General features: G+C 42.3%; 1 protein-coding gene across 4 annotated transcripts in view; it reads left to right on the top strand.

Annotated features, from left to right (window-relative positions):
* The window catches only part of LOC309384129 (cullin-associated NEDD8-dissociated protein 1-like), a 35,036-nt gene extending 19,473 nt beyond the window's left edge, over positions 1–15,563 (top strand). For 3 of the 4 annotated variants that reach the window (XM_081937322.1, XM_081937323.1, XM_081937321.1), the window contains 12 exons: positions 392–648; positions 915–1,043; positions 1,556–1,661; positions 2,651–2,799; positions 4,539–4,831; positions 5,986–6,127; positions 8,170–9,675; positions 10,278–10,373; positions 11,121–11,290; positions 11,803–11,967; positions 12,899–13,006; positions 15,019–15,562. In XM_081937322.1, coding sequence (XP_081793448.1) covers positions 392–648; positions 915–1,043; positions 1,556–1,661; positions 2,651–2,799; positions 4,539–4,831; positions 5,986–6,127; positions 8,170–9,675; positions 10,278–10,373; positions 11,121–11,290; positions 11,803–11,967; positions 12,899–13,006; positions 15,019–15,246 — 3,349 coding nt within the window. In that variant the 3' untranslated portion in view covers positions 15,247–15,562. Of the gene's footprint in view, positions 1–391; positions 649–914; positions 1,044–1,555; positions 1,662–2,650; positions 2,800–4,538; positions 4,832–5,985; positions 6,128–8,169; positions 9,676–10,277; positions 10,374–11,120; positions 11,291–11,802; positions 11,968–12,898; positions 13,007–15,018 lie in introns of all 4 variants that reach the window. The other variant, XM_081937324.1, reaches the window with a different exon arrangement.

Raw genomic sequence — 15,563 nt, 5'->3', positions numbered from 1 at the left:
AGAAGCAATGGGTGGAAACTAATCAAGGAGAGAAGCAACTTAGAACTGAGGAGAAATTTCCTGACAGTTAGAACAGTTAATCAGTGGAACAGCTTGCCTCCAGAAGTTGTGAATGCCCCAACACTGGAGGTCTTTAAGAAGATGTTGGATAGCCATTTGCCTGATGTGGTGTAGGGTTTCCTCCCTAGGCGGGGGGGGGGGGGGTGTTGGACTAGAAGACCTACAATGTCCCTTCCAACTCTGTTCTTCTATTCTATTCTAATCTAATCTAAAACATAAATCATGGAAGAAAAGTGAAAAAATGAATTGAAATGGCTGTCTTCAGGAAATTAACAGTTAAGTCCAACTCTGGAGAACATTTGGTTGATGTGAGCTTTGTCTGTGGTTTCAGGCTAGGGGGAACTCTGTACTCCTTCCATTCTTCCATCCTGAACTGCCTCCTTCCTCAGCTCATCAGTCCCAGGTTGGCCGTTCGGAAGAGAGCCATCATTGCCCTAGGTCACCTGGTCTTGACATGTAATGGGAACATCTTTGCAGAGCTTATGGAGCATCTCTTGTCAGAGCTGAAAAGGAATAATTCCACTTCGACTACGAGAACATACATCCAGTGTATTGCTGGTATCAGCAAGCAGGCTGGACACCGCATAGGTAAGCCTTGTGATTTTTAGCTTGTTTCTGACCACTGTTGTTTCATGGCCATTGCGTATCCCAAGAAACTCCCTCCAGTCCTGCCTTGCATTGTTAGTGAGATGTTCACCTTATTCTTTCCTTCTTGCCTATTTTGCTCTGAATATCTACTGTTGTAAAAACGTTGGGCGTTCCTTAGAGGGCAAGCTCAGTTTGGAATTGTGGCCTAAGTAAATTCTCCATAGAGGGACCTCCTCCATAATTAATATACATGCTTATTCTAATAGGCTACCAGCTAAGAATAGAAGCGAAGAAGGTATTCCTTATGAAAGGCATCTCCAGAATAGATCCATCCAGATGGTTCATGGCTTTGAGCCCAACCAGGGGTGATAGGGGAAATCTCCATTTGGAAAATGGTAGGGTCTAAGAACATTAATGGGTGATTTCACAAGGGGGAGACTAGAAGTAATTTTCTTTCTCTGCTGTTGACACTATTTCCTTGGGTGCCTTGGGTTTTGTGCTTTTACTGTCCAAGATACAAATTCAGACTGCACACTTGGATATGGATATGGGCTTTTATGTCAGAGAAATGAAATCAAATTTCTGATACACCAGATGTTCCTCCCAGTGCTGTTTTGTGAAGGAATAGAAGAACACTGGTGGTGGATTTCCTGTGCCACCACAACTTCCACATTTTGATTGAAACACAAAGATATTGAGTTCATCAAGCAGCTCTAAGTGAGAAGGACATCTCTTGAACAGAGCAGAACCTGAACAGACGTCCTTTTCCTTTGTGATACCTTTCCTGTGAGATAGACGGGCCCATGTCCACCTTTGCTTCAAAAGGCAATGTTCTCAGTGGGCTCCGATTGTTCAGTGGATCTGGGAAAGAATTGTGTGGATCGCTTACTCTGTCTCTGTCTTTTAGGGGACTACCTAGAAAAGATGATCCCATTGATAATTCAGTACTGCAATGTAGAGGATGATGAGCTGAGGGAATACTGTTTCCAAGCCTTTGAGTCTTTTGTAAGAAGGTTGGTACCTTTTATTCAAATGTTTTATGCAACTGACTTGGCCCCCATGTTCTTTTGTTCTAACTTTTAGAAGGAAATTTTTTTGTCACCTGTTGTTTGCAACAGAAATCAGGACTATCTACTCCAACTATCTATGCCTGATGAATTACCAGAAAAGTGCAATTTTATCTGTAGGTGTCATGGTATACATGGGTGATGGACCTGTATCCGCTAGAAGAATGACTTATCTCTAAGCGAGGGCCTATCAGGATTAGGAAGATTCACAGGGAGTTTGGGCAAGTCTGTAGCATCTCTTATCACTTTCTTGAATCAACAACAATTTGTCATAGGGTCATATGGGTTCAACTGAAAACTCCAGGAAAATTTGCAATAGGTTTATGGAGTAGTCCAGCATCCTCCATATCTCTCTTTTCTTCCAAATCTGAATTGCCATAGACTCCTGATAAAGAGGTCTCAGTTGGTGGTTCTGGAGAATTGAAATGATCATTTTCTGCAACTGAGATGGTTACTTTTTAAAATAGGATTTTAACTTTTTTTAAAGGCTGGTAATGACTAAACAAAGGGGATATTTCTCTTAGGATGAATAAGTGTAAATTGGATAATGAGGGATGGAACATGGCTGTTGCCAGGAAGAGCAGTATGATTAGATTAGCTGCTTGTGGGCTCTTGTCCTGAATCTTCCCTGGATCATGATTTTATGGGAGCCCCAGGTTTCAGATATATTTCAGTGGAATTATCCCAATTGCCTCCATAGTTTTTTAAAATAACTTTGATAAGAAGCTTAAACAAAAATAAGGAAAAGATTACCTGGAGATGGCTATATGTGCAAAGCATTGGGAAGTATGCTGATGGTTAAAAATGATGTGCCGCTGTGTGCTGAACCCAGGGATTATCTTTAGAGATGAAATGCCAGTTAACTTTTTGAAAAACATTATCAATAGAATTAAGCATTATATTCTATGCTAAATGATTACCTTGCTGTTTCTAAGGTGTCCAAAAGAAATTGGCCCTCACCTTCCTAATGTGACTGGACTGTGCCTCCAGTACATCACCTATGATCCAAATTACAACTATGATAATGAAGAGGAGGATGAAGACGAAATAATGGAAACTGAAAATGGAGAAGATGAGGAGCAAGGTGCTGCACAATTCGGATTATGATGGCCATCGATAAAGATGGATTGCCTCCACCACCAGTTCAGGAAGTTCTTTCAAACCATTCTGCTTTTTTCCCCCCAAATCAATATTTCAAGGCTCAAAAGAGCATGTAAATTATACAACCATCTCTGCTCTAAATCGATTAGTGAAAAGTCTAAAAATATGGCCAGATAGAACTCTGGTGCATCTAAAGGCAGGGTTTAAATGAGTAGGTAGGAGTAGGTGGCTTCCATACGTTCTGTTTGTTGATAAAGGTTTCTGAAGGTACTGTTTACGACTCTTTTATTATCATTCTCTGCTATGAATCTTAAATTGGAGGAGCACTGTGGCCTGACCTGAGTAGGATCATTGCTACTGCCCATTTTCCTCTCTCCCTGACCTGAGGTTTTCATGGCTATTGTTGCTTGCATGTGAAAAAAAGAAAAAGCAAGAAGGCCTGTTCTAGTATACAGTAGATCAACTATCAGTTATCTTGCCCCTTCTGTACTTGATGTTGTTAGCAATTGGTCTGTGCAACCTAATGAAGACTTCAGGCAATTTCCTCTTACCAGTCTAAATTTGTAAAATTAAATAATTCAGCATGGTTCTTTGCTCTTGTCATTCTAAGGTGAAAATGCAGCTCTCATATGAGCCAAGGGTTACATTTAATGTTGGACTGGCATGGTGGGAATAGATTTAAGCTACACTTCCAAAATTAAAAGAATCCAGGACAAAATCAAGATGGGATTAATTTACCATTTATTTGAAACCATCGTGGTTGCTCCCCTCTCTCAGATTTTCTCACCAGAAGTACTTTCGGGTCCTCACTTTGTTAATGTTTCAGAAACATAGTATTTCTATTTCTATACGAACATTTGGCTGGCTATGAAGTATCTACCTTGAGTTTGCTTTTGCTTTCGATAATGATTTAGTGGGATGCAAGTTCTCTTTCTTTTTGCCATTTAATGCTGTCAAGAGTCCTTCATAATGTGGGCAGGTTATGAATTCATAAATCCTATTAATATGGCTTCATGTCATACTCAAAGCTTTGGAGGTGAGTTGCATGAGGTCCTTGACAGTGCTATGTGAGAATTGACCCATGGTCAACTTGTAAAATACCGTATTTTTCAGAGTATAAGAAGCACCAAGGTTTTGAAGAGGCAAATAAAAAAAAAAAGGTTTTGCACTCTGCAAACCTCCCCAAAACAGCCCGTTTTTCATGAAAATGGGCCCGTGTTTTTTTTTTTTCAAAAAAAGGGCATGAATAGCCTTTAGGAGGCTTGTAGAGTGCTCCTGAGGGGTGGAGTGGGGGTAGAAACGAGCAAAAAACGGCCCGTTCATTTCTGCCCTCAACCCCCAGAAGCTCTCTGAATGCCTCCTAAAAACTATGCACGGCCATTTTGATGAAGGGGTGGGGTTTCGAGAGGCCAAAAATGCAGTGTATAAGACACACCCAGATTTTCAGCCTCTTTTTTGAGGGAAAAAGGTGAGTCTTATACTCTGAAAAATGTGATAGTCTTTCTTCTGAAAGACTAAAAGAAAAAAAAACAAGTTCTATCTCCAGCAGAGGTATCAAACTTACGTCGTCACTTGGTAACGTGATGTATCGTGACTTTTTCCCCTTTCGCTAAAATGGGGTGGGCGTGGCCAGTGCATGACGCATCCAGCCCACGGGCCATGAGTTTGACACCCCTGATCTACAGTGTCTGTCAATAACAACTCTCTTTCATTCCCCCTCAGAAAGTGATGATGAGTATAGTGATGATGATGACATCAGCTGGAAAGTTCGTAGGTCTGCTGCAAAGTGCCTTGAGGCCATTGTCAGCACCAGACACGACCTTCTGCAGGATTTCTACAAAACACTCTCTCCGGCTTTAATAAGCAGGTTCAAGGAAAGGGAAGAGAACGTTAAGGCAGACATCTTCTCAGCCTATATATCTTTACTGAAGCAAACTCTGCCCATTCAGAGTTGGCTGCAAGCTTCGGATGAAGCAGGCAAAGAGGACATACCTCTAACCATGCTTCAGAACCAGGTGAGTTGACCTTAATCACATGTTGCTGTGTGGCATGATATAAATTCAACTAACTGTGTTTCAAAACAGTTTCAACTGCTCAAATTTGAGTTATTCTGTAAGGCAGGGGTGTAAAACTCAAAGCTCGTGGGCTGGATCCAGCCCGCGGGGTGCTTAGATCTAGGCTGCGGGCCTGCCCTGGAAACAGTGAAGGACCAGCCCGCGGTGCCTCTGCCAGCAAAAACAGAGCTTGGGAGGGCCGTACTCAGCCCTCCTGCGTTCTGTTCTCGCTGGCAGAGGGTTGCACGAGGCCGTTGCTATGCCCCTTCAGCCCCCGAGGTCAAACACAACCCTGATGCTGCCCTCAATGAGATTGAATTTGACACTGTAAGGTATCTGGGGGTCTTTCATGATGTCTCGTGAGGTTTTAATCCTTGGATCGTTCTTTGATGGACTCAGTATTATGCAGCTATTTGAAAAAGTTACTGCCTCTTATCCTATTTGGTATTCTGAAGGATAACAGTAGCTTTAGCCTTCCTATGGAATTGATTTTATGGTCTGGTCCACCTAGTCAAGTTGTCAACAGCAGCCTAGCAGATCTGAGTGGCAATATTTGTAGCCCTGGTGGTCTGCCCAGAGTTGTTTTTGTTGCTTATTTGTCATGGCTTTCACTATGATTCTCTGGGTTGCTGAAAGACTTTCTGGACCAGTTCTAAATACGTAGCCATCCAACAATATTAGGTAAGGTGTAAGCTTATGTACCTAAACCCAGCTATGTAGTAGTGATCTACTTAGTGATTTGACCACTCTGTCCTGATTTTGGAGACTACGGTGACTTGCCTGCCCATTAAACACAATGATTGCTTAAGTAAAGATCCAATTAATTGTTAGAAATAGCTACAGAGTTGGGGTAGGGTGGCGGGCAGTATATTTAAATAAAACAATGAGCTATTGAAGATAATTTTTTTGCCTAAAGGGGAAAATATAGTGTTTATTGCTCCACTTTTAAAAAATCTTCATGATTTTGTACGTCTCCAATTCTTCGTTTATACCTGAAAGCATTTTCCACATGGATCAAGTTTCTTTTTTGTACTAAAATAACGAATGTTCGCTTGGATTTTGAGTTCTTTTGGCTTTTAATCAGATTACCGATGAGCTGCTTTCTAATTGCATAGGTTCCAAATATTATCAAGGCTTTGCACAAGCAACTCAAAGAGAAGAGCGTCAGATCAAGACAAGGGTGCTTTGCTCTTTTGACGGAACTGGCGAACGTCCTCCCCGGTTGCCTTGCGGATCACATACCTGCACTAGTGCCGGGTAAAGCTTGTCTGTTGACTAAACAAATCACGGGGCAGTTTTCATCAAGGGTCACTTTTCATTTTCATTCCTTCTCCACCTTTGATATTAAGAGCCGTGGTGGCACAGTGGTTAGAATATACTATTATAGGCAAACTCTCCCACAGCCTGGAGTGCGATCCGGTTGGCTTGATTCTGCCTTCCATCCTTCCGAGGTGGGTAAAATGAGGACCCAGATTGTTGGGGGCAATAGGCTGACTCTGTAAACCTCTTAGAGAAGGCTGTAAAAACACTGTGAAGTGATATATAAGTCTTAAGTGCCAGGGTTCCAAGTAATAGTCCCATAACAAGCAAAACTCTGAGGCAGGTGAATTCCTCAAAGAATAGCTTTAGTGGAAATATCATATTGGCACAGATCTGGTGAAAGCCGACTCTGAAGACTCCTGTGGTTTTCACCTAATTAAAAGTAAAAGATTTTCACTTTCCCTAAATAATCAAGCACATGGTCCAATAGTGCGGTCTGGCATCTGGGTGACATCACTACTCCTTCCTCCGACCAGGTGTGAGAATGTCCTTGGTTCCCAAGAGAAAATATTTTGTTTTGGCTACAGAATCTCAACTATCTGGAATCCTCATCCCCCTCCCTATCCTTCAGCTCCAATGTGGCAACACTGAAGCGGTCAAAAATGGCTTCGGTCAAGTCAGCTTCAGGGTTGACACTAAGTTCTATTGGTATTCTACAAAGATAAGCAGTAAATAATAAAGCAACTTCTCTTCTACTTGTATTTTTTCTTTATAGTCAAGGCTATCATCGGGAGATGCATCAGAAGATGGCAGTTATTTTAAATTTCTGGGGTAGATTTTAACGTTTTTAATTTCATTATCATTGTACAGATTTTTATGTAATTCGTTTTTACGGGTTTTGGATGCCGCCTCTATGTATATGGTGTTTTAACTTTTGACTGTATACCGCCCCGAGTCCCTTCGGGGAGAGGGAGCGGTTTATAAATTGAATAAATAAATAAATAAAATAAATAAATGTTATGCCACTAGTTTAACTGAGGCCAGTGGCTGTAGATACTGGGTCTTTTTCTTCTTTAAAAAAAATCCACGTGAGCAGCCAAAGACTGTTTAATTTCCATATATCATCGTACTTTGCTTCTGTTTTTCTTTTATAAGCCAGAATTCTGTTAATCGAGGTACACTGTTTTTCTGTGGGAAATACTGGAATACGTAACTTTTACTGCAGAATATCTTCTGTTTTTAATTTATGGTCTCAGATTGGCCTCTGTTGAAATGAATGGGAAAGTGATTAACTGGGGTTTATTCCTCCATCTGCATTTTCTCAAAATATGAACAAAAAAATATACTGCCCTGTTTCCCTGAAAATAAGACCTCCCCGGATAATAAGCCTGGTCATGCTTTTGAGCGCATGTGCTAAAATAAGCCCACCCCGAAAATATTGCAACACAGCAGCAGCCATGAGGTGACCACGCTCGGTGCCTCCTGCACCTCAAAAATAATAAGTTCTCCACCAAACTGGTTTTATCTTCATCTAGGAGTAAACTCTGATGTGCAAATGTACAACACAAACTATTTGATAATATATTTTCCAAATAGATTTAATTAATCACCGCATTCTGAAGTCAGTGAAGTCTTTTGAATCCTAGCAGCCATGTGCAAGATCTGAAATGTTTTTTAAAATAAATCTGAATCACTCAATAATCAGTTTGAAGATGCTGTGAATTGCATCCAGTGGCATCTGTCTACCAGGTTAATAGATACCCGTGAGGAAATAGATCCCTATTTGCAGTGTAACCTCATGCACTTAACCTAATCTTTTATTTATTCATTAGATTTTTTAAAAAAATAAGGTGAGCACAAAGGTTTATGGACCGCCTTCCATGCTGCAGAAGTTTGGGGAAATCCCCTGCAGCAGATTTCAGGATAACATGGGAGGTGCAGAGTGTAGAGATAGGGAATTTTCTATTGTGAAAAAAAGTCTGTTTTGAGGGATGGGGTCAACTGTAAATCAAGCTGACCAGTGTTTCCTTGGCACACAGGAATTGTCTTCTCCTTGACGGATAAATCCAGCTCCTCCAATATGAAGATAGATACTCTGACTTTCCTTCACGTTGTTCTCTGCAACCACCCCAGAGAAGTGTTCCATCCCCATGTTAAAGCCCTGCTGCCCCCAGTGGTCATTTGCATTGGGGATCCTTTTTACAAGATAACGTCTGAAGCTTTGCTGGTGACTCTACAGCTTGTGAAAGTAATTCGTCCCTTGGATGCGCCTTGTGCATTTGACGCCAAACCTTATGTGGCAGACTTGTTTTCGGCAACGTTGAAGAGGCTGAAAGCGGCTGACATCGATCAGGAGGTGAAGGAACGAGCGATCTCTTGCATGGGGCAAATAGTCTCCAATCTAGGGGACTACTTAAGCAGCGAACTCCAGCCAACCCTGAAGATTTTCCTTGAGAGACTGAAAAATGAAATAACTAGACTGACCACGGTCAAAGCACTGACTCTGATTGCAAACTCCTCACTCAAGGTAGACCTGAGGCCCATTCTAGCAGAAGGCTTCCCCATCTTGGCTTCTTTCTTGCGTAAGAATCAGCGTGCCTTGAAACTGAGTACTTTGACGGCTCTGGATGTCTTGATCAGAAATTATAGTGATAGCCTCAAGCCAGCCATGATTGAATGTGTTCTAATGGAGCTTCCAGATTTAATTAGCGAGAACGATATGCATGTTTCTCAGGTGGCCATTGTGTTCCTTACCACTTTGGCTAAGGTTTATCCTTCATCCTTGTCCAGGATCAGTGGTACAGTTCTGTCAGAGCTTTTCCAGCTGGTTTACTCGCCTTTGATGCAAGGAGGGGCTCTGAATGCTATTGTAGACTTCTTCCAAGCACTGGTTGTGATCAAGGCGGTCAACATGAGCTACGCTGACCTGATGAAGCAGCTAACTAGTCCTGTATACTCATCGACCTCTAGCGGAGTCTCCACCACTTTGCACAAGCAGGCTTTTCACTCTGTTGCCAAATGTGTGGCGGCCCTTGCTTCTGTGTGTCCAAAAGAAATCCCTGGCCTAGTAAACCTGTTCATTCAGGATGTGAAGAACCCAAAGTCTACCACTGCCGTCAGAATGCTGGCGTTCCTCTCGCTCGCAGAAATAGGTCGCACCACCAACCTGAGCACTCAGAAGGAACTCAAAGCCGTGATCCTGGATGCGTTTGCCTCGCCCAGCGAAGAAGTGAAATCGGCGGCTTCCTACGCTTTGGGCAACATCAGCGTGGGCAACCTGAAAGAATACCTTCCCTTCATGCTGAAGGAGATTGGGGGGCAGCCTAAGCGGCAGTACCTACTGCTTCATTCCCTGAAAGAAGTCATTAGCTCCTCCCCAGCGGAGAGCCTGAAACCTTATGGGGAGGACATATGGGCCCTGCTTTTCAAGCACTGTGAATACACAGAGGAAGGAACCCGCAATGTTGTTGCTGAATGCTTGGGGAAATTGACTGTAGTAAACCCTTCTCAGTTGCTGCCCAGGTTGAAAAAACAGCTGTTCTCAGGTAAGGGAAGGGAAAGGATAGGGCTGAGGCAATTGCTCTGCTGAGGGGAGAGTTGTACTTTTCTCTGCTGTAGACCTGTGGATTCTTGTAGCGCATGTTTACCATCTAGTGTCCATCCTTATCAAGCTGTTTTGGGGAGATTGTTTTATTCTGTTTGGGCTCCTTTCAAGAAGATTCCGTTTGTGTTGTAGGCACCATTTTAAGGCACTTCCTGGTTGAAAGGATTAACCGGTGACATCACTGTTGCCCAGGGGATGCCTGTGGAGGTTCCTTTCATGTCTCTTGTCAAGGAGCTGGAGCGAATGATGGGAGCTCACCCTGCCACACACAGCAGCACTTGGGTCTCGAACACGGGCTTTCTAACCTCCAACCGAGTATCCTAAACTTGCAAGCCACTGTGGTCCTTCAAGAGGATGAGCGCTATAAAAAAGAGAGCTCAGAATAATTTCCACACAGTGTGTGCTGGGGTTGTTTGTGCTGCTTCATTATTATCTGTGTTCTGGAAACGGTGAAGAAAAAGCGCTCTTAAGGGGGGAAAAGTTGGTAGAAATGATCTGTGTTCGTTTCAAGACAAATACTTTTCCTCCCACTTCTCATTGCAGGCTCCCCCTATGCTCGGAGTACAGTGGTGACTGCAATAAAATTCACCATCTCGGATCACCCACAACCCATTGACCCCCTTCTCAAAGGATGCATAGGTAATTTTGAGTTTTGAACAAGGACTTCCTTTGGAAGTCAGAATAGCAGGCCTTGTTAAATTAAAAATATATATAGAGAGAGTGGAATGAATGGTAAAGAGAAATGACCCAAAGAATTAATTGCTATAAGAATGTAATCTTTTAACTTTGCCTGAAAGTGCTTGGCTTTCATTGTTGCGCCCATATCCCAACCCTTTTCTGTTTGAATCGGAGAAGGTGTTCAAATTCTAGATGTTATCTATGTCAAAATGAATTAGGTGGGGAGCAAACAAATGGAAAGTTGAATCCAAAGAAAGAGATTCTTCTGACCAGTTAAAACATGGAATATATTATGGAGGATGTTACTCTCTTTTTTAATCAAGAAACAAAATCCAAGCAGATCTTTAACTGATTCCGTTCTCGTTAAGCATATTGATGTGACATTTCCACAGTGAACTTGAATACACAATTGTGATCTAAAATACAGAATAGTTTGGTTGAATATGCTTCGGTCATCTGAATTGTTTCGACATTGCTAATCTTTAAAGTAAACCTGATTCTATGATTGAGTTTAGATGTTAATGCAACTTGAATATTGATGCAGATACTAGGGACTAAATGACAGAATGGGCTGTCCATCTGATCTCCCCTGCCTGGTTTGAAAATATGAATTTTTGTTCCTGCTTTTTGAAGATTATATGCTTCCCAGAATGTATTCAAAGCTAGTGTTGCTGCCTTTTAAACTCTTGTTATGCTATGACCCTGCAGGTGACTTCTTGAAAACTCTTCAGGACCCCGACTTGAATGTCCGTCGTGTTGCTTTAGCCATGTTTAATTCTGCTGCTCACAACAAACCTTCCCTAATCCGAGATCAGCTCAGTACGGTCCTACCCCACCTATACAATGAAACCAAAGTTAGAAGGGAGCTCATACGAGAGGTACCGACCATATTCCATTTCAGCATTATCCTGTACTGACGCTGAGTCAGGTGTGGGCAGTTATGGCCCCTTTACGACCTGTGAATGTCAACTCTCATGCTCTCAGGAATTCTGAGAGTTCACATCCACAGGTCATAAAAGGGCCATCGTTGTTGATCCCTGAGTTGGGTGGTTCCCCCAGAACTCCTCACTTGTTGTTGTTATGAATGATGGCCAGGGATCTGCATGACCAGATCAAATGGGAATGATAAGCAACATAGATATGGGTGCGTGTGAATATAATTCAGCCAATGTTCTGATGAGACCTGAAAGTAAACTAATCCCACAGGTGTATGGAAATGATTACTGAACCTGTAATTTAAAGCTTTAAATTGGAATACCTTCAGCTGAATTTCAATTGGAAATGAACTAAGCAATTCTGTGGCCTCACGCTGGGCCAGATAAAGTTGGCATGTGAAAGTTTTCCTTTTTTTTTTTTAGTACTTCCAGCTACTTTGAAATTCCCCCTTTAGGTAGAAATGGGACCATTCAAACACACAGTAGATGATGGGCTCGATGTGAGGAAAGCTGCCTTTGAATGCATGTACACACTTTTGGAAAGCTGCCTTGATCGACTGGACATCTATGAATACTTAAATCATGTGGAAGATGGCTTGAAAGATCATTATGATATCAGGGTAATGTTTCTTTTTTTAAAATTAATTTTGGAGCTTCTAATTTCATTATTTCATTGAATTGTAGGGCTGTTTTTAGGGATGCGGTGACTCAGTGGCTAAGACGCTGAGCTTGTCGATCAGAAAGGTCAGCAGTTTGGTGATTTGAATCCCTAGCGCGTGTAACGGAGTGAACTCCCATTACTTGTCCCAGCTTCTGCCAACCTAATAGTTCGAAAACATGTAAAAAAAAATACAAGTAGAAAAATAGGAGCCACCTTTGGTGGGAAGGTAACAGCATTCCGTGTGCCTTTGGCGTTTAGTCATGCCGGCCACATGACCACGGAGACATTTTTGGACAGTACTGGCTCTTCAGCTTTGAAATGGTGATGAGCACTACCCCCTAGAGTCTGGAACAACTAGCACATATGTGTGAGGGGAACCTTTACCTTTACCTTTAAGGCTGTTTTGGATGAATCAGTTACCCCCATGCAACAAATCCTGACTTGTCTTCTTCCTCAAAGAGAATGCCCGAACTGAGGGATCCTATAAGAGCTAAATATCCACTTCCATGTTATTTTCTTCTGCCTTGTAACCTAGAAGGAAGAGCAATTTAAGTAGGAAGGAAACTTCGTTGCAGTGTTGTAAAGCAGTGGCCCCCAACCTTTTGGGCACCAGGGATCAGTTCTGCGGAGAAAGGTTTTTTCCATGGACTGGAGGGGGCATGGTTTCATGTGCTGCCTGCATCCCATGGATGGGGCTTCACTTGTTTGTGCGGCCCAGTTTCTGGCATGCCGTGGCCTGGTGTCGGTCCAGAAACCGGGATTGGGGACCTCTGTTGTAAAAAGTTTGTTTTAAACGCAAAAGTGACCACCAGTTGTTGTAAATTATTACTGAAATACCTGCTTGAAAAAAACGATGCTAATGTAAGCTTTTTCCTTTCTTCATTATGAAGATGTTGACTTTCATTATGTTGGCTCGCCTGTCAACACTCTGCCCTAATGCTGTCCTGCAAAGATTAGAGCGGCTTGTTGAACCACTACGAGTGACATGTTCAACTAAGGTAATGTCCGGGGAAGCTTGAATGTATTTATACCTTGATAGTTCTACTTCTCTTTCTTTCCTGAGGTACCTACCGTATTTTTCAGACTATAAGACACACCTAGATTTCGAAGAGGAAAACAAGAAAAAAAAACGTTTTTGGCCTCTGTGCATTTGGTTTTTGTCCTCCTGGCCCCCCAGGAACACTCTGCAGGCCTCATAAACCCTTCACGCATCCCGGTTTCACCAAAAATGGGCCTGTTTTGGGCAAAAATAGGACACAGGTGGTGGTGGTAATGTTGAGAGGCCCAAAATGCCCATATTCGGTCTATAAGACGCACCAAAATTTTCACCCACTTTTGGGGGGGGGGGGTGTCTTATACTCCAAAAAATACGGTAATTGTTCATGTCCTGAGAAACAAGGGATTACTGTTGCAATAGAATCACAATTGCAATCCTCCACTTACAACCATTCATTTAAAATGACCATTCAAAGTTACTGCACTGAAAAGTGACTTACAACTAGTACTCACACTTACAACCATCACAGCATCCTGTCGCCATGCGATTGCCATTTGTGATCATCTCAGTTGGCTTCTGACAAGCAAATTTAATGGGGGAAGCCCAATTCATTTAATGACTGCATGGTTCATTTAACAACTGCAGTGATTTGCTTAACACTGGTACAAAAAAAATGTCGCAAAATCAGGCACAATGTACTTAACAACTGCCTGGTTTACCAATGGAAATTCTGGTGCCGATTATAGTTGTGAAAGTGGAAGTGACGGAAACAATCTTAGCTGATTATCTGGGATGAGTTTCCCCTGATTGGCACAGAGGAAGTGGACTGAGTTCCCAAAAACTCTGAACTCTGCAGTCTTGTGTGTTCAAATAATGGCTCCCCTGGTTAGTCAGGAGGAGCAATGGTTTGTGGCATGTAATCTGGTTCAAGTGGTAGTGAACACTTTTGAGAGCAGGTTTGGTCCATGTATTTCGAAGCAGTTGGTTCATCCCTCCTTAAGGAGCCATACTTGGATTCAACAGTGTTGGACCAATTTTGCTTCTTCTCCAACCTTCCCTTTTAAGTGAGGATTGTTGAGAGAGAGGTGGGCGTGCGGCTTCAGGACTTTTTGAGGTTTTCAGCGCCATTTTCAGGCTGGGTTGAAGTACCAAAACAGTATCCATTATGGTTGTGGTGCCCTTTGGAGGTGATATATCCTTCCTTGCTCTCCTCCATCTCTCAGTAGATTTCAATATCATTGAACATGATATCCTTCCTGACTACTTTTGGGGACTCGGATGTGGGGGGCTTTGTTTTGCAGTGGTTTTCCTTCCTCCAAGGTTGATTCCATTCCACTTGGACCTCTTGTGTGGGACATCTCAGGGCTTAATTATTTCTCTATTCCCATTAAAATTTACATGACCTTACCTAGCAGTTTCATCAGCACTGGGTAAAAAAACATCAATATGGCGGCAATACTATGTAGCTTTATCCCTTGCTATACAAATGATGCCCTTGAGGCTTTTACCCAGGCCTGGGGGAGAACAGGTTGCGACTCTCAACCCTCACAAGACCACGTGACTCTGGGTTTTGGCCCTCCTTGGATCGAATGGTTTTTCATATTCAACTCTTGATGGGATTGCATTTCCTTGATCTCAGGTCCTCCTGATCTCAGTTTCTGCCTGGAGAGTAGGTGGTAACATGGCTAGGAATGGTCTTTGCAGATTTGTCTTGTGCACTACTTATGGACCAGGAATCTCTGCTATTACTCTTGCCTTTATTGGACTCCTATAACTGGATTCCTACAATGTGCTGTATACTGGGCTGTTCTTGAGGAGGTTTCAGCTGGTCAAGAATATGCAGAGATTAATGAATGTGGCTATTGTATTTTAGACTTATTTAACATCTAATGTTAATTCATGGGCAGGTAGGTAGTCAGATTTCCTTTTCTTGACCACGCAAAAAGCCACTGAATACAGACGTACCAATGTGATGAAGACTGGTAATATTTTAATTTTGCCTTTTTCTTCTAGGTAAAGGCTGGTTCTGTAAAACAGGAATTTGAGAAGCAAGATGAACTGAAACGCTCAGCAATGAGGGCAGTAGCTGCTCTACTGACCATCCCAGATGCCGATAAAAGCCCTGTAATGGCCGAATTTTCTTCCCAAATCCGAGCCAACCCAGAAATGTCTTCCCTCTTTGAAAGCATACAGAAGGATCCCACTTCATTATCAGCATCAGAATCAATGGAGCTGAGCTAGAACTCTTGGGACTATTTTGTCTGCTTCTTACAATCCACTGTTTCCAGCGCAGGGGCTAGAAATGATTTGAGAGACAGGCGTCATTTTAAAAATGACATATTATTTCTATTGAAACAAAGTCAGATTTCAGATATGATAAAGGAATTAGCAACCTTGTTTTTCAATTACCACTTGTTCCAAAATGCAATCATGCCAAAAGAAGAGTCAATCTAATTGCAGCATTGACAAGTGTATTTACCGCCCCTTCTATTAGTATTAAAGTGAAAATACCACAAAGAATTCTGATGCCTGTCATGCTGTACCCTCCAAATCAGTGT

The sequence above is a fragment of the Natrix helvetica genome (genome assembly GCF_964273705.1).
Source record: "Natrix helvetica genome assembly, chromosome: 1".
Lineage (NCBI taxonomy): Eukaryota > Metazoa > Chordata > Lepidosauria > Squamata > Natricidae > Natrix > Natrix helvetica.
This window is presented reverse-complemented; position numbering and strand designations above follow the sequence as displayed.